Raw genomic sequence first — 23,683 nt, forward strand, 5'->3', positions numbered from 1 at the left:
TTTACTTTTTTTGTTGCAATTTCAATGATTTCGATGTTGTTGTTTTTTTTTTTAAATGGAAGACAGAAAAAAGTTACTCAATTCAAAAAAAAAAATGAATAATAAAAAGAAACATTTTACTGAAATTTTAAATTTTTTTGTTGCAATTTCAATGATTTCGATGTTGTTTTTTTTTTTTTTTTTTAATGGAAGACAGAAAAAAAGTTACTCAATTCAAAAAAAAAAAAAAACGATTTAAAGAAACATTTTACTGGAATTTTATATTTTTTTGTTGCAATTTCAATGATTTTTTTTTTGTTTTGTTAAGAAAACGTTTTGAAGTGGAAGACGGAAAGAGAACTTAATTCAAGACAACAATTTTATTCCAAAAAATAATTGATAAAATAAAATTTACTTACTGAAATTGTATATTTTTTGTTGCAATTTCAGTGATTTCAGTTTTTTTTTTAATTTTAAAAAGTCATTGTGTTGTTTTAAAATAATTTCAACCTATTTTCAAGACTTTCTCATCCGAATTTTTGCCAAATTTTACTCAAAACTTGATAGTTTTTTGATGATTTCCACTGATTTTTATTCACGTGGTCTGACAAAAATTCGAAATAAAAAAGCGAGACTTTAGCAAGACTTCTTCAACACTTGGGATTTTTAAGAGAACGGAAGGGGGTGGGCGATGCGAAATATTTCGGAATTACATATACGAATCATTGAAAAATTTTAGTGCATTTTTACATTTGGCAACACGGCGAAGTTCCCACGGGTCAAGTTGAATGAAACCGAATGTACGAGTACATATACAATATACATACAAAGGACTCATTCAAACCTCGCCATTGCCAACATTGTGCACAACTTCCCTTAATCCATCAAACAACCTTGACAAAGCAATACAATATTTCTGTCGTTGGCGAAAAAAAAAAAAAACTACACGATAACTAGAGCGAAACGCCATCGGCATCGCAGCCACCAGTGACCAGGCCACCGGTGTTGAGTAGGTAAGGTAATAATCCGCATCATCAACGCGTACATCACGACCTTGCCACCATGTGCATCTCATTCGCAATTTTCTCATTCTCACCCACCGACGACGACGACGACGCAGGCATGGCAGGGCGAGTGCAATGGGCAAAAAAAAGGGACGAGGAGAATAAATAAGAGAAAACCGTCATCGAATATCGATAGCACATCTTGCGCAACAGTTTGAATTTTGCATTTACCTTACCTCATCTTTACCTACGTCCACATCGTCGCATCGGTCGAATAGGTGTTCGAGCGTGGGTGTGAAACAAAAGGACGTAATATTGCGTAGGTATTTGTAAGTCTATCGAGCGTAGTATGTAGTTAAATTTCAGACTTTTCTTTTACCCATCCCCCATAGTACGTATGCATCGTAAATTAACCAACAACGAATTGAACCCATAACAAATATGGTTTTTTTTTTGTTGTTTTTTTTTTGCTAGATGCGAGTATATTTACTTGTGTTTTAGTATCCGGTCTAGCCCACCATAATACTCCGCTTCGTCTTAATTCGGCGATTTTTTGATTAAGCTTATGAGCTAGTACCACAGTTAAAGGCATACACTCTTCCGTCTCGTCAGTTGCGTAACCGAACATCAAACCCTGTAAAACAATACATAATTATTATTATCGTTTTCATTATTATACTCCCTTCAACGTACATAATTAATACTCGTACTTAGATTCCTAAACATTATGATATGTACAAATAAAATTAAACCAAACATCAAACAAATAATATTAGCAATGGTTTTTTCAATCAACGATCGAAAAAATATCGTGCATTATTTCCAAAGAAAAAAGCATTAGGTGGTAGGTTAAGGTAGGTGAAAAGAACATGCAGACAAACGTTATAACTTATAAAGTAGGTATCCAAGCACACAATAAACATAACGAATTCGCTCAACAAATAGACTTCTTCATGCTCTTCCATATTCCCAAGACTTTTAATCCAGTGACCAGATGTAAGTGAACTGCATTTCACGATAGAAGCACAACATTTCTTATGCGAACATACCAAAGGTCCCCAAAAGCAATTTTTAGGCACGAGAGGCATTCGTCGAACCACATTTCTTAAAGGGTTCAAACAGGAGGGGGGCTGGTACCCAATTTTTAAAAATTTGGTTATCTGGTCGTTTTTGAGGTGATTTCAACCCCGCTTAGTTCGAAAATCTCATTTTGGTTCATGTGAAAAAAGTTCTGTTTTTTTTTTTTTTAAATTTCTGAAAAGGTCTGATTTTTTTCAGGAAGTTTCACTTTTTCTCAAAACTGTCAAAAAGTCTCACTTTTTGTCAAAACGGTCAAAAAGCATTAATTTTTGTCAAAACTGTCTTCAAATCCCAAGTTTCGTTCGTGTTGTCAATAAAGTCTTAATTTTTGACATAATTTCCAAAAATCCTCATTTTTGGTCAAAATTGTCAAAAATTTCCAATTTTTGGTCAAAATTGTCAACAAAATTGTAAAAAACCAATTTCAATAAAACAAATACCTATTTACGTTTATTCAAAAAAAGTAAAAATTCTCAAAGTATTGACTTTTGTTCAAATTCTCAAAAAATTCTCAATTTTTGCCCAACTTTCGAAAAATTTCCAATTTTTGATTGCATTACGAAGAAAATCTAGAAGCCGACTTTTTTTTTGGTAAAGATTGTCAAAATGTTTCAATTTTTGTCACAAATGTAAAAAAATCTTAATAGCTATCAAAATGATTAAAAAGTTCAAAATTTTGTTCAAAATTGTCAAAATACCTAATTTTGCCAAACAAAAACATGTTTTTTTTATAAAAATCGTTTGGCCAAAACTGCCAAAAAAAGTAAACTATTTTCTTAAAAATGCTCTGGAAGTCTCAATTTTGCGAGATCTTGTTTTTTGTCAAACTTATTAAAAAGACTTATTTTTGGACAAAATGTTCAAAAATCCTCAAAAATGCTCAACTTTTGTCAAAATTGTCCAAGAAGTACAATTTTTGCTCAAAATTGTCCAGTATTCCCAATTTTGGTCAAAGTTGTCAAATATTCCAAAATTTTTGTCAAAATTGTCAAAAAATTTTAATTTTGGCAAAAAATTTGTTTCTTGTCGAAATTTTTTAAAAGTTTTAATTTTTGTCAAAATGTCAAAATTTTGCTCAAAATTGTCAAATATTCCTAATTTGGCTCAAAATCGTCTAATTTCCTTAATTTTTGGTCACAGTTGTCAAATTATTTCAAACTTTTGTCAAAATTGTCAAAAATTGTCAATTTTGAAAAAACTGAAAAAATGTTAATTTTTGAATAAATCATCAAAAATCTTCATAATTTTGTCACAACTGTAAAAAGTTCAAATTTGGCTCGTAATTTGTCAAATATTCCTAATTTTTGCTCAAAATTGTCCAATATTCCCAATTTTGGTCAAAGTTGTCAAATATTCCAAAATTTTTGTCAAAATTGTCAAAAAATTTCAATTTTGGCAAAAAATTTGTTTCTTGTCAAAATTTTTTAAAAGTTTTCATTTTTGGCAAAAGTTCCAAAATTTTGCTCAAAATTGTCTAATTTTCTTGATTTTGGTCATAGTTGTCAAATTATTTCAAACTTTTGTCAAAATTGTCAAAAATTGTCAATTTTGGAAAAACTGAAAAAATGTTGATTTTTGAATAAATCATCAAAAATCTTCATAATTTTATCACAACTGTAAAACAGTTTAAATTTGGCTCGTAATTGTCAAATATTCTTAATTTTGCTCAAAATCGTCCAATATTCTCAATTATTGTCAAAATTGTCAAAAACTGACAATTTTTATTAAGAAAGAAATCTTTTTCTAAAATTCCAGAAAAGTACTATTATCTTAAAACCTTTCAAAAAGTTTCAATTTTGCAAAAAAAAATGTTTTGTTGTACGTCAAAAAGTCTCAATTTTTGTCAAATTGTCAAGGAATCCTAATTCTGGAATAATTATCAAAAAAATCTGGAATTTTATTCTATCCAAAAAAAACGTGTTTTTCCAAAAAAAAAAAAAAAACTAAAAGAGTATCAACTTATAGTGTTTTGTCAAAATGATCAAAAAGCCCTAATTTCACAAACATTACCAAAAAGTCTCAATTTCTGTTAAAATTGTCAGAAAGTCTCCAACTTTTTAAGAAATTGTCTAATAGCCTGTGAAAAAATTTCATTATTCCTCAGCTTCTCCCTGCGCAGCCTCCTCCCTGTTTTCTCTACAGCCATGCACATCCCTTCAAATTTTACTAATAAAACTGAAAACAAGACTTAATTTTTGGGGCATGAAAGTTATCAAAATACTGGAAGTATGTACCTACAATATGATTATGCATCATACCAAATATCATGCTTCTGCCAGCTCCACCATGCAATGCAATTTATTGAGTTCAGATCCTAAAAATTGCCACATTTTTAGAAGAATAGGCTGAAAATGCAATTTTTATTCGAATAAGTTGATCGAAAATCTCTATCGAAAGGCCATTGCAAGTCTTGCCCAAGTTTTCAGCATCGAGAGAAGACTCGTTTCATTATTTTTAATTCAGGAGCAATCGAATCATTCCGCATTCCATTATAATGGAATGCGTACTTACTCGATGTCGATATTAATATGTAAGTACGTATTTTTGTATTTTCGATGCACGATAGTCGATAAAGACATCATTCACGAAGCTGAGACTTGTGAAAATACCAAAATGTGGTCGCACAACAAGAACAATGCATTTCAGGTACTGTACACATATCTCTTCTTTGACACACTCGAACCGCCAAGTACGAGCAGCCGAGTAGGTATAAACGAACCTTGTCGTAAAGGTAGCCTAAGTACAAAAAAGAAACAGGTAAAACGGTTGATCAGCCCTGCCACGACGACGAGGAAAGGTACGAGAACGTTTATAAAAAGTTGTGAATACCGTTTGTGAATCGCAACCCTGTCACCAAACAAAAAAAGCCTTCAGCTGAAGAACAAAACAACTACACAAAGTAAACATTTCGAAGCGCAGTATGAGTCGTATTATTGAGACCGTGAGTACCTTCTACTTTTCCATACCTATACCAATTGTAGCACAAAATTTATAAGGGCAAAATATTGTAAAAATATACGCAAAAAAAACGACGAAATGCAGTCTGAAGAGAAAGTGAATCGCCAAATCGACAGGGGCGATTGCCATTTGCAGCCTGCTCCTCAGAGGTAACTTATATTCAATTCAATTCGAGAACTACGCTTGGATATTGGATAAGGTACCCACTGATAATAATTTCCGAAAAGATAAAAGGCTAAACCATCGCGACTCTAAGGAGACTCCACGAAGCTGACATGATGAGAGATCATTATTACGAATAAAGTGTAATTTTAGCTAAAAAAATGTGTGGCTTTGTTTCAGATGCTGTAAAATTACACATTGTGTACAGAGAGTTTCAAGCAATTCCACACAATTTACGACCGCACGAATAACAATGTATGCACTTTGTACGCCTTTTCAGGTGCGATTAGCATGTCACAAATTCAACATGGCAATGGCGCTATCTCGTACATAAACTAAATACGTAAAACCGAAATAATTATAAACTCTCGACAGATAAGAAATAAAACCGAAATAAATACAACCGTTATAGAAGTAGAAATTAATTATTACGTAACGTGTACTTAATTCGAATGAACAGTGAGAATCTGTGTACTTATTAGAAGGCCTTGAAGGGCCGAGAGGGGAGGGGAGGGGTGATTAAAGCTCTTCGTACATTAATGCGTCTTTGGGACTCCCAAGATCATTGCTCGTACTCCTAGACAATTTCAAATTCAACTTTTGTGCTTCATTGCAGTCATTTTTGGTCTCCGGGTTATTGTAAAAGACAGTGTAGAATGGCAAAATGTCCGAAAATTACCGAGACACCGAATTTCAACATTTTCAAAGCGTTCAGACCCTTTCCTCCCTCTCAAATGGTCCAAAAAAATTTTTGATCTGAAAAACCCAGGTGAAAATCAAACAGAATAATTTCCCATTTCTCTGAAATACTAGATACACTTTTATGAAAGAACAGATGGCTGGCGAGTACGAACGATAAGGATAATTGACTTTTTTCACACACCGTACTAGGTACTTGGTTATTCACTCCTCATCCTCTTCCTACGCCTTATCAGTTACTTATTCTTGCAAACAGGTCGTAACTTGTTCGGTTCTGAATAATTATGGTAGCTACGATTATTTTGTTTGAAGTAGCAAGGAGCCAAGGACGAGGATATTTCGCTAAAAAACAAAGAGTAATAATTTGATCCATGAACCTCCCTAAAAAGGAAGATATCCTGCAGAAAAATGAATTTTGTTTATTTTTCAAGATAAAAAATTGGATCAAATCCAAGGAGATGACTGAAATTTCGTACTCTTTTTAATGACCTTCGAAATCGATTGATGGCGGTTTCAAGTCATTCTGAAGCATTCGGCGGAATTTCAGATTTCTTAATTTTGGAAAAGATACAGGAAAATCATACAAAAACAGCACTTTTTTCAGAAGGAAATTTTCATTTAAAAAGTTTCAATTTGATGGGAAGAGACGTGAGTCAATTTGAGTCAATTCAATTCGGGATTTTTCACTTTCAAAAAAAAAAAAAAAAAAAAAATTGAAAATAAATTGAAAAAGTTTTTTAAAAGCAGAATGCTGAGTTTTCTGAGATTTTCAGTAGTTCGTGTAAAAAAACAGAAAACTATTACGATTATTTTCACTGACAAAAGAATAGGAATTTTTGGTTACAATAATTTTGACAAAACTAAAAATATTTGACAATTTCACAAAAATTTGAACTTTTTGACAATTTTTACTAAATTATGAACATTTTTGAAAATTCTGTCAAAAAATCAAGACTTTTTGACAATTTTGACGAGAAATTGAATTTTTTTGGCAAAGTATGACTTACCGCCAAAATTAGGAATTTTTGATAATTTCGACCAAAAAAATCTACGGCAATTTAGAAAACAAAATAATGTGGATTTTTTTGGACAAAAAAAATGAGAATTTTTGACGATTTCGACAAGAAATGGAACTCTGAAAATTTTGACAAAAATTGACTTTTTCTGACAATTTTTGAAGAAATTATGGCTTTTGGAGCAAATTAACAGAAAACAACAATTTTTAGCATTTTAGCTCAAAAAATGAGAGTTTTCGACTAAGTATGACTGTCGAAAATGGCGCATTTTTGACAGTTTTGACTACAATGTGGACTTCTGGAAATTTCAAGTATCAAAAATCAGAAATGTTTGACAATTTCAATCAAAATTTGGTCATTTCGACATTTTTGACAGAAATGAAGGTTTGTGAAAATTTCAAGTTTTCACAAAAATTACAGCTTTAGAAAATTTTTGGGTAAAAAATCAGTTTTTCGAAATTATTCTGACAACAAAGCAAAACTCGATACTCGATTAATAAAATAGATAAATTCTTAGCAATTTCGGCAAACAAACCGAAAATTTTGACAATTTCGTTAAAAGAGAACAAGAATAGTAATTCCAACCTAAAAGCAAGAATTTTGGACAATTCCAGCAAAAAATCAGGATTTTTTAAAGCAAAGTTGGCAACACAACAGAATTTATTGGTAATTTTATTAAAAAAAAAAAATCAAAAATGATTTTTCACCAAAAAGAAAGAATTTTGGGCAATTGAAAAAAAAGTAAGGATTTTTCGAAGCAACACGTTGACATAAAAGTAGAAATTTTTGGCAATCGTGTTTACAAAAGAAGGAATTTCTTCAACATGAATTCTGTTTCAATAAACAGGACTTTTCAAAGCATTTTTGGTAAAAAAAAACAGCAGAATTTTTTGCAAATTTTGTACATAAGAGCAACAGAGTAGTAATTTTTCCAAAAGGGCAAGATTTTTGGCAATTTTATCGGAATAGCAAGAATTTTGGTAAATTTAAGCAGAAAAACATTTTTTTTTTAAATCTTGAAAAACGGGTAAAAATTGTTATTTTTGGATTTTTGACAATTTTGAACAATCTACGCTCATTCAGCTTCCTCCAGATCCTCAGCCTATCCTCTCCCCTCCCTTCAACCACAATTTCTACTATTTTTCGAAAAAGAGAACTTTCACTAATTAATTACATTTGATTTTGCGCTACGCTCATTCATCCCCCCCCCTCCGAGCCACACTCCACAACCATCCTAACTTCAAACTTGAAGCTTTTCAAATTTAATCGAATTTTCGTAACTTTCCACAATTTTCCTCATTTTTCAAGAATTTTATTTTTGTTAGTATGCATAGCTCAAATTTTGTCGCATGGAATCAATTCATGGCGTTGTGATAGATTTTTAACAAGTTTTTCGAAATTTTGCTCACTTCTAACATTTTTTCATTCATTTGCGGTAATTTTCCCAAACTAATCTCGATCTGTTCGATTTTTTTCGTGATAATTTCCGTATACTTTTGGCATCTCTTCATTCAATTTTCACAATATTCGATCATTTTTCAATATGTATTATGACTTTTGCTAATTTTTGGTCAAACCAAACATTTTGAAAACTTGCATTCAAATTGCTTTAATCACTGGTACCCTGATTTTGAAGCTGATTTTGTAAGGCGGTTATCAAAGAAATCATAGAAACCGGTTGGCGGAAGGAAATCTCTTTCTCGATTGAGTCTAATTTCGTCCAACCACGTCATTTAGAAAATATTCGTTACCTATATTCGTACTTGGTGGATGAGAATAGATCAGTGTGTAAAGAAGGCGGGTATCCTGGAATTGTATACGAGTAAGTTGACCGACAAACGTCGCGTCGCGTTGTCCCGTACAGGCAGGTAAGATTAGATAATAAGGATAGGATACTATTTGTAGACGTATGTGTATTACTATGTAGAGCATAATTGTACTCCACATCCTAAGTATAGAAATCATCGCACACATAGGAATTTTCAAGTGAACGCGCGCACTCGTACACTCATAATAATTACATAACGCGTTACCTTCTGCGCTGCCCTGCTCCTCACTTTTTCTATAGCTCGGCGAGCCCATTCGACTACAGGCACACGCAATTCGAATCCACTCGTACTCACTCATCTTGGTTTCTCGATTTTTCCACATCTCTCCGTTCTGTGCTCTGTGTTCTCTGTCTGACACATGTGCCCACGACAACCACCATACACAACAGTCAATGTATCATCTCACTTCTCACGAACTCGATCTACATAACGCGTGGTGTTCTTGTATTCTTTTTTTCACCTGTGCCCTGTCACGAGCGGGAGCGACGAGGACGGCGGCTCGCGGCTTGCGGTGTCGGTAACCGCGATTTGCGGGGTCCCCTGCAGGCCCCGATCCCCCTCATGCGGCACACCACCGTAGTACATGCGCTCTATAATTACTGTTACTACACAAACGTAATTTATAAATAGCCGCCTCGCCTCGCCTCGCCTCCTCGTCGTCCTATCACCAAGTGAGGAGGAAATGGCAACTTTTAGAAACATGTCAACAGTACCAGAGACTAGCAGAGACGACACCGCATCCGATATCCGCAGTCCGCACTCCGCGGTCGCGGTCGTGGCCGCCATCGCCTTCGCCATCGCCACCGTCTGCGTTTCGCTCTTTCTCGCGCGTCATCATTTTGATCGTCTCGCAGACTCGCATGTATGTACCACCAACACACACACGAGCAGACACAGACACAGACCAGCAGACAGACAGACTGACTGACCCACCGACCGACGTTCGCCATCGCTGACCACGAACCAGCGCCCAGCCGCGGTGCGGCCGCGGCGGCAGTAACCCATCGTTGTCCTATGTCCACTGTCCAGTCAGCGATGCGATTGCGATGGCGATTGGCGATCGTGATAGCGATGCAATTGCGATTCATTGCGAATATCTATGTTTGGTGATGCAGAGTACCTTATCTATACTCGTACTACCTACACTCGGTGGGTGGTTGCCAGACACGCTGCACGCTCGCACAGCACAGATCAGTCAGCCTGTCAGCGAATACGCCGACATAATCGTAAAAATATCAAATCCTCCGACCGAACTGAATAAATGCTGATTAATCGTCTACACTCGATGAAACACCTTGCGCGACCCGACGATCACAAGAAAAACGCTTCGTTTGCGAATCACCACCATTTTCGTACGTCGTCGTTTCACATCCAGTCTAGTTCGATCAATTTCGTTTGCATTTTAAAACCAGCGTTTTCTCTTCCATTTTTGACAAACGGTTGCAAAACGACATTGCGAAAATTTCATCGCCTTTCTGTTCAACCCATGGCTTCAAAAATGCGACAAAAAAGTTGGATAAACGATAACGAATTCAAAACTTGAAACTTCGAATGACTAAAAAAAGAGGGTTCCTAGAGCCGGGAGAGACTAACGAATGGAGGGGGAGTGGAGGGGTCGAATCGAAAAAATAAGTAGATATTCGTATTCAGCGCTCCCAAAAACCTAATAAACCATATGTCACACGATTTTTTCAATTTTGGGATAATTTGAAAGACTGACGAGGGGAGGGGGAGGAGTTGGAGGGATCGAATCGAAAAAATAAATGGATATTCGTGTTCAGCACTCCCAAAAACCTAATAAACCATATGTCACACGATTTTTTCAATTTTGGGATAATTTAAAAGACTGACGAGGGGAGGGGGAGGAGTTGGAGGGGTCGAATCGAAAAAATAAATAGATAATCGTGTTCAGCGCCCCCGAAAACCTATAAAACGATACGTCACACGATATTTGAACATTTTTGAAAATTTTGACCAAAATTTTGGGGCTTTCTCCAGCCCCCATCGTCGGTGCCCAAAAATTTCAAGAAAATTTAAAAAATCGTGTGACATATGGTTTACTAGGTTTTCGGGAACGCTAAATACGAATATGGACTCATTTTTGCGATTCGGACACTCTGACGCCCCCCCCCCCCCAGTAAGTCACCAAATAATTTGAAAATCGAAAAAATCGTGTGACGTGTGGTTTACTAGGTTTTCGGGAGCTCTGAATACGAATATGGATCAATTTTTTTGATTCGACCCCTCCAACGCCACTATTTGACCCTCAAAATAGCTGTAATTGGGGGAAAACGTATGTAGATTTGGTTATTAGGATTTCAACGAAATGATACGCGAGTGTGTGAAAACTATTCAATGAAATTACATGAAATAATATGTATTGAAACTGGGCCATTTTTCCCAATACAGGTTGGATAAAGACTGAAGTGAAAGAAATCACGATTTTTTTCGATCTCCCCTCGAGGAACACCTCCGGGGGCAAACATTTTCAACTAGAAATGTAGGTCTCCTTCTACACTAAATTTGGTCAAAATCCTACTTTTTTTTTGACGATCCACCAAAATACAACACCACTGGATATACATATGTAACACACTACAATATTACCACGACAAAATTGTCAACTTCGGACCAAGATATTTCGCTTCATCGTTCTTCTCACAACCGAGGAACCGTCAATAAACTTGACGATTGCGAGAGTTTTTCCTTCTTTCCAGGAATTCATTAGCGTTCAACACTCACGAGTAGGTACTTTCTCAGTATCGTTACAACAATAATAAAAAAAAAACTTGCCCTCGCATTCAAACGACTTTGACGTCAACGTTCATACGCTTATTAAAGGTAAAGAGTCGAGACATCCATATTTCATAGATCCAATATCCTAGTGGCATGCTGTGCTCCATGACGTCACGGTAAAAAACCCAAATGTAGAAATTTTCCATAACCCATCTATCAGCTCGTATAGCTGATCAATGTCCTGGTCGTGTTGCCCGCCATGTGGCATAAAAGATCAGCTCTCAGACATCGCTCTCAAGAGGATTTGGTAACTCAAGCTACATTTTTTTTGTAAGATAATGCGAGTGTGTACCTAATACCTCTCTAATAATACATCGAGCACATCTACGAGTACTTTAGTAGTACATACATACATGCTACGAACAAAGCTCGTTACTTACTCTCACTGTCCATTTGCGTGCGTACTTGAGCCACTGATCGAAACTAGCGTCACACAAGTTGCCAAAATTAAACCTCAGTACTTTGGCGCGTAGTGCTATAAATTTTAACGTCGTCGATGAAGAAAAAAAAGACGAGTACTCGGCGGCGTAATTTCATGTGTGAGTACTTTCGATACGTACTACCACTCACATGGTAGGTATTTGTGTACACAACTCTTAGTATTTAGTTAACAAGTACCTACTTGCTCTTCCTTCGTTGGACTTTTTTTTTTTTTTTTTTTTTCGAAAACTTCTACAAATGCACGTTAAACATTACTTTAGTCTTTGGCGGATTGCATCATCTGTCGAGTGGAGTAGATATTCTTAATCGTCGGCGACATTGTCATTTTGTCAAAACGAAATTTCAATTACTCGAGTCAACGAGGAGTTCGAGAGACAAGCAACGAATGAAATGAAATTATAACTTCACACTGGCTTTATTTAATCAAATTTCAAAAAAATGTACTTTATTTTTCGATTTTTCGCGAATTTTTGAAGGTTTAGGCTAAAATTTAGTTTGTACTCTATTTTCCACATTACGAATGGTTTCAAATCGTTCTGAAAAACAACGATATTTAGCATTTTCCGCCTCCCCAAAAAAACACGATTAAAATGACCAAAACATCAAAGGGATCTTATGAAAAAAATCCTGACAATTTTAGCTTTCCACTTCGCTTCAAAAAAATTATTTTTTACACTTTCGAGTCAGAATTCTCTTAAAAATAAACCCTTTTGAGAAAACAGAATCCTTTTATCCCACAATGCTTGCGACCTACTCGTAATATGAACGAAGCATCTCAAAACTTTGAAAAAATGAATTAAATCAAAAATAGGTCCTTTTTGGAAAATTTCCTATGCATTAAAATAGTCTATTTTCAAGAAAAAAACCTTCCTCGGTTCCCCAAATAATATTGGTCTCCTCGAATAAAGCTCCTCAAAATTGGAAAAAAATTTTCAAAAAAAAATTGAAAATTTTTCATTTTCGTTCAGAATTATTCTAACAATCCCTTTTTCATGAAAAACGCTTCTATGCCCTCCTCCCAAGAAATAATGAGGTTTCCTTGCATAAAGCAGACCAAAATTGGAAAAAATGAAACTGAAAAATTAAAGTAGAAAAAATTGAAAATTTTTTATTTCTGTTCAGAATTTTTCGAACAATTTCTTTTTCCATTAATAACTCTTTCATGACCCCCCCCCCCCCCAATTGATTTCCTCGTATAAAGCAGCCAAAAATTGGCAAAAATAAAAATAAAAAAACTATGTAAAAAAAAATTGGAAAATTTTTCATTTTTGTTCAGAATCATTCTAACAATCCATTTTTTATGAAAAGCGCTTCCATGCCCTCCACCCAAAAAATAATGTGGTTTCCTTGCATAAAGCAGCCCAAAATCGGAAAAAAATGAAATTGAAAAATTGAAGTAGAAAAAATTGAAAAATTTTCATTTCTGTGCAGAATTTTTCCAACAATTCCATTTTCCATTAATAAGTCTTTCATGACCCCCCCCCCCTCCCCAATTTATTTCCTCGTACAAAGCAGCCAAAAATTCAAATTGGAAAAAAATAAAAATAAAAAAACTATGTAAAAAAAATTTGAAAATTTTTCATTTTTGTTCACGATTTTTTTCAACAATCCCTTTTACAAGAAATAATCTTCCTCGATCCTCCCCTCCCCTCTCCTCTCCTCTCCCAACAATAAAAAACCCCTAATATGAGTCCCCAAAAATTCAAAATTATTTTTTGGGGAACCAGGGGAGAGGTTTTTCTTGAATTGATGATACGCAAAAAAAATGAAATTTTTGGATGAATGGGATTCTTCCATTTTTTTACTAGCTGGAAGAAGAGTCCCTCCGCAACTTTCTTTGGACTCGCAAGAGAGTGGTATCCCAAATGGCGAAAAAAATTTTGACCCGAAAGTAGTTGAATCAAAAGACCGTGCGAAGTACATTGACAGCCAAAATTTTAAAAGCTGAAGGGCGTTTTTCGATTTTAGGTAAATTTTTGAAAATAAAATTTGGGTCAAAAATAAGAAAAAAAAATAAAATTTCACCAAATTGACCAGAAAAGCTGAAGTTTGGTTTTATTCTACTTTCGACCCCCGCAATCGATTAACCGTTTTGAAGCCCTGTAAAATTTTTGAAAATTGAATTTTCCACAAAATTTCAGCTTTTAAAAATTTACTGGAGTCTCTAAAATTGTTCAAAACGGTTCAAACCCGATCCCAATCGTTTTGGGGTATCGCACGATTGGCCCTTCAATTTTTAAAAATTTCATAAAAACGACAAATGCACTTCAGCAGCGGAAATTTTGCTTTGTCCGATTCAAAGATTTTTCTGAGTTGAGGAACCTTTCCGATCAGGAGTAAATGAAAAATGGGAGGATTATTTTCTCATACAAGGTGTCTAACAAAATTTCAAAATGCAAAAGCATGATTCCAGTAGGACATTTTCCTCGAAGTTCACAAAATTTTCTGGGGAGGGGGGAGGGGGGAGGGGTTCAAAGTTTGTCATTTCAATTTCTGATTTATCAAATATTTTCGAACATTAAAATAATTTTTTGAGAAGGGGAAAATACTGTTCCTGTTTCCATTTTCAACTTTTTTGGATGAAAAAAACGAAATTAAAATTTTTCAATAATAATAATTTTTGAACTGTTTTTTTTTCTCGAAATTCTAAAAATAGAAATTAATAAAAATGTTGAAATTTGACTGGAAAAAAAGAAAAACAAGCAGGACATTTCAGTGAAAAGCAGGACTTTGGCAGTCGAGTGCATCCAATTGACAAAAACACAAATTCTCAAACTTTTCGAATTCTAGATCATTTTCCTTTTGAAACTCATCTTCCAATTAATTTCAAAAACAAAAAACAAAACTCAGTTCTGTGGCTGGAAAAAGCTTAAAAAACCAACCAAGATGCACTTTCGTCAAAAAAAAAAAGACAATATTGTGCAGGGTAAGATTAGGAGAGATATTCGTGCTTTCCACCTTCCAGAGCTCAATTAATACGTGCCAATAATGGGTTCAGCATTTATTACACACTGCATCACATACGATGGACAATGTAATTCATTGTTGCTGCTCGTTCGAATCTCTCGTAGAGATAAAAGATGAGCTGAAACGACCTCACATTTCGATAACACGAAAGAAACACTTTTCAGGTAAATTCCCGCACCACTACCTACCGCATGATACACGTTTACGTACACCATACAGTCCATACACATACTGCAAATACCTGGTATGGTATATAAATAAATATACCTACCTACGCACAATTGCACATAACGCATGTAATCATATGTATATCTATAACCGAAAGCTTGTCATTAAAAACGACACGAAGGATCATGCAGCACCTGTCATAAGCTATCGTTAAATTGACGCAAAAAGCAAGCGCAGCAAGCGTAATTCTAATTACACACGAGTACATTGCATGCCACATCGCGCATAGCGCATACACATACAATTGACTTAAGCCTATATACTGTTAGTCAAGACATTACATTACACATTGGCCCGATAATTCAGTCTAATTGGTATTTGGCATTAGTATCTCTCGTAATAATAATACCCTTATATAGGATAACAAAACCAAAAAAAAAACACATATCGCATCGAGTATCGTATCGAACTACGACTGCGAGAATTTTTTCAGTCCTAAATTTGAATTTCAAAAAAAAAAAAAGACCAGACCGGTCAAAATCGTATACTCTACATTCTACGAAGCGTTTCGATCAGATCAGCCCAACAATAAAGAGTTATTATCGGCCATCAATCAATTAGGTACATAAAGAGCGTAGAAAATTAACGACAAGAAAGAAAGACAGACAAAAAAAAAATGATGCACGTGTAAAACAAAACAAAAAAAACATCGGAAAAATACAGAGAGCGAGAAAGAAGCGTGTTGGCAGGAGGTGATAGTGATTTACCGACACCTGAGGAGCAGCTCACACATCACACGCAAATCAAGCCGGCTACAAAAGTACATAGAGTACATACAATGCAGCCAAGAGAGCTTTTTTTTTTTTACATTACAGCCGAGTGCATAGAACAGAGAGCACAAGAGCACGCAAACAGAAACAGAAACACACACAGAGAATGATCGACAGTATACGAGTACGAGTATAACTTTGATGATTGATCAATTTACCTGATCGCCGGCACCCAAATCTTCTATACTTCGATTTATATGAACTCCAGCCGCGATATTTGGTGATTGTTCGTCTAAGGCCAACATTACCGTGCACGTTTTGTAATCGAATCCTGTCAATAGGTTAATTTCCAAATCAGACAAGAGTAAACGTACAGGTAATGATATTCAACATGTAGTTACAACAACAACAAAAAAAGAAAATTCAATCGGCGCGTATTAACCCTTTCTATGCTACACTATACGCCTCCCTTCTGATTCTTCTTCTTCTTCTTCTTCATATTTCATAAGTATACCTACACTACACCACAGCACATTCATATTGTATACTCGTACGAGTACATTGATTTCACTTCAGTTTTTCGCGGTTATTTATGAATGAACATTTTTTCAAACAAAATACTGTAGGTATAGGTATTAGGTATCCAGGAACAGGACGAGGATGCTCTCAGCAGCATGAACATGGAAGATTCCGATCGCTGGCCTGCCAGATGTCCATTGTCCTCGGTCGTAAAATGTACCCGAAACAAAAAAACTCGTCCCAAAGCAGACCAGCACTTACACAAAATCAAACAAGTTTCTCGAAATTAAATCTCGAATGGAAACGGGTCCATATTCAACGGCGGACCCGTTGAAAGGGTTGTTGACCTGATCACCACCTCTTCACCCTCTCCCAATTTCGAGAAGCCGTTATCGCGGAAAATTAATTGAAAAGAAAACTTCTCTCTCACGACGTACTCGTGTTTTCAACTCCCTTCCGTCTCATACACTGATCCTATCTCTCAAAACAATAAAGGATTTTCCATCGTTTTCAGAGTAAAATGTTTTATTCTTCGAATCGATCTGTATACGAAAAAATGAATTGAAACAAAATTTGAGAGCGAGAAAATTTTATTCAGGAAAATTCACTCGATTTTTCCGGAAAAATCTTTATTTTCAAATTTTTGAGGGAGGTATCTCAACTCGTAGAAAAATTTTTGGACCGGGTAAAGTTGAATCGAAAAAGCATGCAAAAATACATCACCAGTTAAATTGTCAAATTCTGAAAGTGATTCGTGTTAAAAAAAAAATTTAAAAAAAAATGGAAATCTATCACGAAAATTTCGACTGACAAAAAAAAAACAGAAATTTTTGGTACCAATAATTTTGACCAAAACTGAAAATATTTGATAATTTTGACCAAAATTTGGACTTTGACAATTTTGACTAAAATATGAGGATTTTTGAAAATTTTATCAAAAGTCAAGTAAAAAAAGGAACTTTTGAACAATTTTGACAAAAGTTGAAATTTTTAACAATTCTGACAAAAAATGGAGTTTTTCAGCAATTATGACAATTCTAATCAAAAAAAGTTTACTTTCGTGATACGCGATTTTAAAAAAATATATTGCATCACTTTTGACAAAAATTAGAATTTTTGACAATTTTCAAACAAGAAATGGAATTTTTTGAAAAATTTTACAGAAATGAACTATTTTTGACGATTTTTGTCAAAGTCAGACTTTTTGATCATATTAACAAAAAACAACACTTTTATAGCATTTTGGAAAAAAAAGGATCAAAAAAGGAAGTGATAAAAAGTGAAACTTTCGGACGATTTTTACAAATATTAAAATTTTTAACAATAATTTTGACGAGAAATGGAATTTTTGTTAGCAAAACATGACTTTTTGCCAAAATGAGGAATTTCTGATAATTTTGACACAAGTTTCGCCTTTTTTAAGCATTTTGATAGAAAAAGGATTTTTTGACATTTTCGAGTGAATTTATGAGAATAATTTTAATAAGAAATTTCACAAAAATTAACACTGTCGGACAATTTTTACAAAATCGAGGTCTTTTGAGCATAAAATTAACAGAAGAACACTTTTTTAGCATTTTGAAAACACAGATTCAAAAATTGGGAGTTTTTGACTATTATTTGTCAAAAATTAGACATTTTTGAAAATTTTGATCAACAGTAAGCAATTTTCATCTCAATTTGGTCTTTTTGACATTTTTGACAAAAATGTTGTCAAAACAAATCAATTAATTTTGACTATAATTGAAACTTCTGGACATCGAACAATGTTGACAAAAATGTAAATTTTGAAATAATTTTGACAAAAATTAAAGCTTCAATGGAACTTTGGGTAAAAAACCCAGGAGATTTCAGAAATTTTAGCAATAAATTCAAAATTGATACTTAATACTTGATAGTTGTAAGTTGATAATAAAGCAATGAGTTTTTAGTAATTTTGACAGAAAAACAGAAAATTTTGATAATTTAGTTACATTTCTTAAGAAGTGATTTTAACCAAAAAAACAAAAACTTTTGGACAATTTAAGTAAGAAAAAAATCGGGATTTTTTAAAAGCAAAGTTGAAAAAACAGCAGGAATTTATTGACAATTTTGTCATAAAAACCGGATTTTTCCAAAGGTGATTTTTCACAAAAAAAAAAAACGAGAATTTTGGGCAATTGAAAAAAAACAGGAATTTTTCAAATCAACAAACACCCCCCCCCCCCCCCCCCACAACATAAAAACCGAAATTTTTGGCAATGTTGAGAAAAAGAGGTCATTTTTTAAAAAATTTCTATTCCAAAAAATGAGATTTTTCGAAGCATTTTTTGTGAAAAAGCAGAATTTATTGAAAATATTGTATAAACAGTAGCAATTTTTCCGAAAGAGCAGGATTTTTGGCAATTTTGTAGGAATTGAAATGCTTTTTTTTCTCAACTCAGGCCAAAGATTTACAAAAATTCGAGTAAATTTTTTTTTTTGCCATTTGGGATACCTTATTCCGTATTGAGAAAAAATTTAGGTATTATTTTTCTTTTATAATGCAGTTTGCTAATATTAGAAAAAAATATTGTAAAATGAAACATGTGAATCAAAGTGAATTGAAATTTTACAAAAATTCATCTAATTCGATAATTTTTTTCGATGAAAAAATTGAAACGGAAACGACAATTGAAAAAGAAAAATCACTTTCACTACCGTCACATAATTTAATTATTCGCATATTAAACGGCGAAACACGTCAGCAGAAATTTTCATTTTTAATGTAAATAAATTCTGTGACGGTGGTAAAAGTGATTTTTTTTTCTTTGTTAATTGTCATAAAATGACGAACATCTTGGAAGTGACCTCAAAAGCATCGCTGAATTATTCATTTTTTCAAAATCGGCTCGTTTTTACGTCAAGTTTTACAGTTCTAAAAAGATCATGCAACGCTAAAAAAAATTTGAAAACATTTGAATTTTGAAATAGAAAACTTTCATAGCACCTTTTTTTGCTATTCACTTCAAGTCTTTCAATCTCAAGTTTCAATCCAAAGTATATATTTTCCATTCGAAAATCAATTTTTAAAATTAGACTAATTTTTGTATGTAGTTTCTAAAAAAATTTTGAACACACAACCGTCCATCCAGTTTCAAAGTCAATGGGAGGAGGAGGAGGAGAGATAGTGATTTTCAAAGATTTCAGAGCCTTCAACCCCCCCCCCCCCAAAAAAAAGATTGAAATATATACTTCGATTTTTCAGTGAGTTGAAAAAATTCCTTAATCAGAAAAATAGTCGATGTTTTCAATGTTTTCCATACAGCAAGTCAAAAAAGTATATCTACGTATATTATATGGGTCCTATGTCAAATTTAGAATAAAATTCACTCAGATTTTCAAAACAAAGTAAAATGTATTAGGAAAAGGTGTGCATACGAAACCTCAACATCATCATACTCGTCATCTTTCCATTGCCAGTACACGAGTACAGAGTACACCCATCCCATCATAACATGTGGTTTTTGGTCAACGTGTACATACGTTTGTCTCTCATTTCACACACCTCTCTCGTCTCCCTGCCTGCCATTCGCTCTGTCGCTCAGTTCCTTTCTGAGATCTCTATGATGCCAATCATTGCCGACATTGTCTTCCAACATATGTATTACTACCACGTTAGGTTACTACGTACTTATATAAAGTATACACGATTCGTAGTCGTACATACGAGTATACGACAGCTCATTTTCTGGCTATTGTACATTATGGACGTGGACGACGATGTGCAAAATGTGCCGCAAGAGAATTACGGCGATTCGCCGAAAAAAAAAATACATTTAACGAACGAACGCGCCTTGACCTCGCCCAAGTTTTCGACTATTGTTTAATTTTTGTACTCGAATAAACGTCCCATCACTGGCGACACTATGTATACTTTATTTATTATTGTTATTTTATTAGGTACTTAGTATATTTTGATTTTTTCGCGGAAAAAATTTCACATTTGTATTCATCTCGAGAGCCATCCATCGTTATGAAATACAGCACAGAGAATGAGATGACCTCAGTCAGGCTTCGTATACTTAGTTCGCGTCGCTGCGCTGATGATGTTGCTGCGCTTATTGTTCGCGATGAATTGTAAAAATATTTCCTCATTGTAGGTATGTACTTTGTATGGTGCATGGTTTTTTTTCTATCTTCGAATAACACACCGAGAGGAAGAGTTGAAAATTTGTTTTAGCCACAAAACATAATAGTAACTTATCTGACTCGAGTGATGAGAGATACGATACAAATTCTGGTTCATCAATCCCTCAGAAGAAAGATTGGCTTTCTATAAGCTCAAAATGATACAATTTTAAACCAAAATTTTAGTATTCAACTGTCTTGGTACTTTTCAAAATCGCCATTCGAGTACGATGGTCGAAGAAAATAGAGTCAAAATGATAGAAAACCACGAGCAAAAATTCAAAGTCTGGAAAACTGGTTAAAGTATTCTACCGATGTGCTAATTTGCTGCACCTTTTTCCCAAAATCGATTCAGAATCATGGCTGAACTAATTCGGAACATCCTTTGCTGAAGAAAATATTCTTTTATTAGCTCCCTCGCGGGTTTAATTAGGTATTCGAACCAACTCCTTCATTCAAAGAGCTATACTCGGCGTGTATTTCATATTGGTATAATTTTTTTGACTTTTTTCTCGCTGCTGTCGGTCACACATGCACGTGGTTTTATCAATTCTAATTAGTCGGCGGTTTTTACAAATAGCAGCAGCGGCGACCCAGTCTTCATCGTATTAATTAAACAACGCTGAACAAGTTTAAAATTGAAACTTATACGCGTACGTCTACGTAGACGCGACGAACGGACGTTCCTTCGCCGCGCTGCTTTCCCCATCTATCGTCGCCTCTTGCGCCTTGCTTCTCCATGTCGTCCTTTGCTTTTTATACATAAAGTTAATAAGTGTAGTAACGTTACGTAGCAGACCAACCAAGACCAACACACTATTTATATCGTATATAAATGAGAAATCAATTGACCACTTATAAGTGCATAAGAAAAGATGCGAAAATAGCTCTGCGGATTGCATTTTTTGTCGTCTGGTGCTTTTACGAGTAGCTGATGCCATTTTGCAGTATCGACGACCGCGACAGCTGCTGTGGTGGCGATGTAACGGTTGCAGTTAATTGTACTAATTCACATTAAAGCGACAATTCCGTGTAATACGAGTAGTTTAGCTCGCTACTGCTGGGTCAGCAGAATTACATTGTTACTCGGATCTCTCAAATGACTCTATAATGTGTACAAAAAAATCGAACGAGTTGACCGACGCGACGATGAGATTTTTAGTGCAAATGTGGTCTGTTGACACGAAAGGTAAGTATTTCAACTAGTTGAAAAATTATGGAACCAGACGACGCGAAATCGAAAGATAATCACAAAATACATCTCCGCGACCAAAATTTCAACTGCTAAAGTCCATTTTTTCTAGAAAAATTGGCTTGAATTGGTCAAACAGGTCGATAAATTGCATCGAATGTAATTTTATAGGTGCTAAATCTCATTTCAATATATTTTATAAACTTTTTTTTCAAGTAGAGGGGACATGAAAATTTCTAAAAAAAAAAAAAAATGAGAGGCTCCAAAAATGGCCTGAAACCATCTCCAGCCGACTTGGCATAGCAGAATTTCAGTTTTCTTCGTCGAACAGCATGACATGAATACTCGATTCGAACGCAATGAAGCTAGATGTAAAGAGCATGTCCTGATTCCTGAAACCCCCGCAATCAGAATTTCTGGTAATAAATTCAATTTTGAATTTTTTGAAAATTTATAATGCATTTTTTTTTTTTTTGAAAAGTGAATCGATGTGAATAATTTTTCAAATTCAACTACCACACATCAACAGCCCAAACAGCTGCTAGTTTTGGGCTATTTTGGAGCCTTCAACAATTTTTCAATTTTCTTCAGAAATTTCAAAAAGTTTTTGACAACTCAGGCGAAAAACAAGAAATTATAATTCGCAATTTTGGTAAAACAGGACTTCTTTGAAACAAATGAGGACTTTTTCGACGATTTCGACAAAAATTAAGACGTTTTACAATTTTGGCACAAAAACAGGAATTTTACTTGTCAAATGAGTTTTTTTGAAAAAAGTAAGTATTTTGTAGACAATTTTTTCTGAAAATGAAAATTTTTGACAATTTTTACAAAAATTGAGACGCTTTAACGATTTTGGCAGAAAAAGGAATTCTACTAGACAATTTTGATAAAACTGACTTTTTTGAAAAAAGTGAAAGTTTGTTAACATTTTTTTGAAAATAAGAATTATTTTAGACAATTCGACAAAAATTACAACTTTTGGATAATTTCGACGAAAATTAAAACGTTTTAACGAGGAATTTTTTTTGGCAATTTTGATAAAATATGACTTTTTTGAAAAAAGTGAGACAATTTTGACAAAAACGAATATTTTAGAATAATTTTGAAGAAAATTATGTACTTTTGGATAATTTCAACAAAAATTAAGATTTTTCAACAATTTTGGCAAAAAACATGAATTTTACTCGGCAATTCTGACTTGAAACATGACTTTTATTTGTCGACAATTTTTTTTGGAAATAAAGAATTTTGGACAATTCTAACAAAAATAACACCTTTTGGATAATTCTGACGAAATTCTAACAATTTTGCCAAAAACGTGATTTTTTTGAAAACCGTGAGGATTTTGACGAATTTTTTTTTGGATACTTATTTTGAAGAAAATTAATACCTACTTTTGGAAGTTTTGGACAATTTTGACAAAAGTTGATACTTTTGAACAATTTTGAAGAAAATTAATACTTTATTTAGATAATTTTGACGTTGGTTTTTCAACAATTCTGGCATAAAAACAGCAATTTTCCTAGACTATTTTGATAAAACATTACTTTTATGAAAAAAATGAAGATTTGTAACCAATTTTTAAATAAAATAAGAATTTTAGACAATTTTGACAAAAATTACAACTTTAGAATAATTTTGACGGAAATTTTACCATTTTGACAAAAAACAGGAATTTTACTTGGAGATTGTAACAAAACCTGATTTTTCTGAAAAAATGGAGATTTTTTGACAATTTTTCTTAAAAATAAGAATTTTGACAAAAATAACAATTTTTGGATAATTTTGATCAAAATTAAGACTTTGCAACAATTTTTGCAAAAAACAGGAATTTTTTTGGAAATTTTGATAAAGCATGATTTTTTTGGAAAAAGTGAAGATTTCTTGACAATTTTGACCAAAATTAAGAATTTTATACAATTTTGACAAAAATTACAACTTTTGAATAATT

General features: G+C 33.8%; 1 protein-coding gene across 2 annotated transcripts in view; it reads right to left on the reverse strand.

Annotated features, from left to right (window-relative positions):
* Nucleotides 1–23,683, reverse strand: part of Sam-S (S-adenosylmethionine Synthetase) — a 60,538-nt gene that overhangs the window by 4,692 nt on the left and 32,163 nt on the right. The window contains exons 4-5 of one of the 2 annotated variants that reach the window (XM_065364491.1): nt 16,088–16,200; nt 1,474–1,617 (exon numbers count right to left, since the gene is read on the reverse strand). In XM_065364491.1, the coding sequence (XP_065220563.1) occupies nt 1,474–1,617; nt 16,088–16,200 (257 nt within the window). The remainder of the gene's footprint in view (nt 1–1,473; nt 1,618–16,087; nt 16,201–23,683) is intronic. The other variant, XM_065364492.1, reaches the window with a different exon arrangement.

Source organism: Planococcus citri, chromosome 4 (genome assembly GCF_950023065.1).
Source record: "Planococcus citri chromosome 4, ihPlaCitr1.1, whole genome shotgun sequence".
NCBI classification, from domain to species: Eukaryota; Metazoa; Arthropoda; class Insecta; order Hemiptera; family Pseudococcidae; genus Planococcus; species Planococcus citri.